Below are 3,320 nucleotides of genomic sequence, written 5' to 3'. Positions count from 1 at the left end.
GTTGTCTGATAAATGCGAGGGTGGATTGCGTACCTCCGTGCATCGTCTATTGATGGGCGTGGTCGATGAGAAGTGCTGAGAACCGTGAATCACGAGGCCAAATAGCTGGATGTTTACCTTCGTGCGAGAGTTCTGAGTGCTGAAGACGTCCGCCTACTCTAGCAATTCCTTGATGGTCGAGGTAAGCGGTCAGTCGAGTGAACGGATGCGTTGACGGAAGAGAAGTTCCTTTGGCGAGGACTGCAATTTCGTCCTTGAAGTACAAGGACTGCGTGGCCTAAATCCAGTAAATTCTGGCCTTCTCCATATCAGCAGCTGTGATGAGTGGCGTGGGCAGAGCGTTGCGTCGCCTGAGCTGTCTGTCGGTGAATATGAGGCAGAGAGAGGTGATTCTGAGTAACCTGTTAACAGAGGAATATTTGTAAATTAATTCCCAGGGATACTCCTTGATCATAGGCTTTACAATATGAAATGAGACAGCAGGACGAGCCTCTGGAGCTCCTAACTCGTCTGCGTCTACACTTGTCTGCTTGGGTCATCCGTTCTGAGTTTTCTTGAGTCACGGTGGTCCCGTCCACCAAAGAGTGTGCTGCTGAAGCTGCTCTGCTGTCATGCCTCTTGACGCACAGTCAGCCGGATTCGTTGTTCCTGGTACGTGCCTCCAATGAGAGGTCTGCGTGATCTCCTGGATTTGGATTACCCTGTTGCGTACGTAACCCTTTCACTTGGATGGGTGCGTCTTGATCCATGCGGGAGTAACTTCTGAGTCCGTCCACAAAAATGTCTGAGTGACAATCATGTTCAAAGTAGCGTGAACATGCTGTATCAATTTAGAAAGGAGCAGCGCTGCTGTTAATTCCAACCTCGGGATGGTTAGGTGTTTGAGGGTACCCGTGGATGGTGAGCGGATAACGAGGTAGATGACAGCTGCCATTGCGAAGAATGACGCATCAGAGAATCCGCGGAGTTCAACGGTAGACGTAGTCGTCGTGTTGAACCATCTTGGGATGGAAAGTCTGGCCAGACTGGTTAGATCTTCCCTGATGCGCAGCCAGCGTTTCAACTGTCCAACTTCAGAACGCCATGATGTGGAAGAAAGTACTGAAACGGATTGGTTATTGAGTCATGGTTTCGTCTTACCATGATTACAGCTGATTGTACTTACAGCTGATTGTACTGGGCGTCCTTGGTGAGTCCTCTGAGCATCCTCTGAAGGCAATGATGAGCAGTCTGATAGGAGTTGCCAAATGCTCGGGGATGGATCTTGAGCGGCAATCGTACGATGTAGCGTCCTTCAGAATCTCTTGAATGCGTGGTCTCGAAATGATCTTCACACTCTTGCTCTTCTGGAGTGAGCAAGGGTGTCGTGTCCTGTGGTGGCTCTTCCTGCGTCCAGAATCGACTGAACAATTCACTCAGCTGGGAATCGGTATTATTGACCGACACCTGATGAACAGTCCTCTGAGTAGTCTGAGAACCCTCGATGGGCCCGATTACAAGCCATCCAAAGATTGACAGCTGAGCGATGAGCTCAGTGGACGAGTGTCGGATGATATTGGGCTTGATGATTTGCCCGTAGACGTATGCGCCGAGAAGGAGATCCACTAGTCTGGATAAGAGAAACTGAGGATCTGCGAGATTCAGTCTTCCCAGATGAGGTGGTAGGGATGCTGAAGGTGGTGGATGAGTAGGAAGGTTGGCTGTAACCTTCCTCAAAACGGGGGCCTAGATGTTAACGTGGAGTGGCCTGTAAGTTGAATGGAGAGCAATATTGACTACTCCACTCGACTACGTGGTCTTCATCCCACCAACTCCATGGACATCAAGCGCAGAGCGTTGTCGTTTGAGTCGAAGCTGGGTAGCCAACGACTCTGAAATAAATGAAATTTTTGAACCAGAATCAATGAGTATTCTTACTTGCTGCGCTGCGAAATCTGAGTGCACTCGGGCGAATGCCGTTGCAAAAAGCGTAACTCGTGGTATGCGTGTTCGGCGAGCGTGTGCTGCGTGGGTGTGTGCTTCGTGGTCCTTAAAGATGTTCACTGCGTTGTTCTGCGATGCGTGGGCTGATCGACGACTGCACCTGGTCCTTACTGCGTGGTCTTCGTGGGCTAGTATCCAGGCACTAACACCTCGCCCAGATCGGCACCGTGCAATAGCGTGTGATGTTGCTCATCACAGATCTTGCAACGCTTTGAGGTGCGGCAGCTGCGCAGATTGTGGTGGCCAAGGCAGTTGACACACAACGAGTGTGCCTTGACCACCATGATACGATCATCCATCGCACTTTTTCTAAAGATGGGGCACGAGGAGAGGTAGTGCTGCTTGCTGCACAGGGCGCAGAGATACTGCACCGCTGGTGGAGCTGCGCGCTGCGTGTTCTGTGGAGTAACTAAGCGGGCAGAGGATGATAAGTCTGTTGGTGTTGGCGCTACCTTCTGCGTGGGTGCATGGGATTCCACTCGCGTAGGTTTGGATGGTGTTACTGCTGTTGCGCGGGCGGTAGCGAAACGACCTTGAATGAGCTGCGTGGTCATGGGTGGACGCGTGTTTCTTGACGTGGTCTGCTGAGTGTCGCGAACTGCGTTGGTTTTCTCCACCTGCGCCAGGATGCGAGTGTATTCCACGAGAAAGGTCGTTAAATTTTCCAAGGTAGGAAATTTCTTTACATTTTTTAGGGAATATTCCCACTGGTGGCGCGTGTCTGCGTCCAGCGGCCTGACGGGGTAGCATATGAGGAAACAGTTGTGCCGATCATCCAGCCCAAATGACGCGAGTGCTTGCGTGGTCTCGTCAACGATATTGGCCATTTTCATTAGGGCGTAGGCCCTTTGCGTGGTCATTGGCTTCAACTCCACGATTCGGTTAATCCTGGCCCGAATGTTCAACCGCGCATTCTCAAATCTGTTAACGAGGAGTTGCCTGGCCTGCTTGAATGTGGGGCTGGATGCCTGCGCGTGAGAGATGACCTGAGCTGCGTCATTTGTGACTGCCCCCTTTAAATAGTGCAGTCGATCACTATCCTCGATGTCCTTGCGATTAATGATGACTGACGTAAACGTGTCCTTCAAATCAGCCCACTTTGTGAAATCGCCATTGAAGGATGGGAATCCCACCTCAGGCAGCCTTGTCTTGGATGAGGCTGGTTGAATCGTTTGAGATGACTGCGTGGGCGTAGGTTGCGCTGCGTGGACTTTGAGCTGGAAGCAGGAGATTAGCTCGCGAGCTCGCATGACCACGCGACTCTCGGCTGTGGACACCTTGTCTTTAAAATAAGCGTGTTCCTGTTGCGAGGCTGGCCACACTCGTAACAGAGCTGC

At 51.4% G+C, this 3,320-nt stretch overlaps 1 protein-coding gene across 1 annotated transcript; it reads right to left on the bottom strand.

Annotated features, from left to right (window-relative positions):
* Positions 1 to 277: 277 nt before the first annotated feature.
* Positions 278 to 1,823, bottom strand: LOC128882715 (uncharacterized). Its single transcript, XM_054134442.1, has 3 exons — positions 1,809 to 1,823; positions 1,166 to 1,725; positions 278 to 401 (listed from the first exon to the last, which is right to left on the bottom strand). The coding sequence occupies exons 1-3, from the start codon at positions 1,821 to 1,823 to the stop codon at positions 278 to 280; spliced, it is 699 nt and encodes a 232-aa protein (XP_053990417.1).
* Between the last annotated feature and the right edge of the window lie 1,497 nt (positions 1,824 to 3,320).

Source organism: Hylaeus volcanicus, unplaced genomic scaffold (genome assembly GCF_026283585.1).
Source record: "Hylaeus volcanicus isolate JK05 unplaced genomic scaffold, UHH_iyHylVolc1.0_haploid 12149, whole genome shotgun sequence".
NCBI classification, from domain to species: domain Eukaryota; kingdom Metazoa; phylum Arthropoda; class Insecta; order Hymenoptera; family Colletidae; genus Hylaeus; species Hylaeus volcanicus.
This window is presented reverse-complemented; position numbering and strand designations above follow the sequence as displayed.

Bases quoted from the DNA above. Each gene is read 5' to 3' on its own strand.
- LOC128882715 (XM_054134442.1), bottom strand. The intron at 402-1,165 runs GTAAGTACAATC...CTCTGTTAACAG, and splicing joins GACGCCCAGTACAATCAGCT to GTTACTCAGAATCACCTCTC.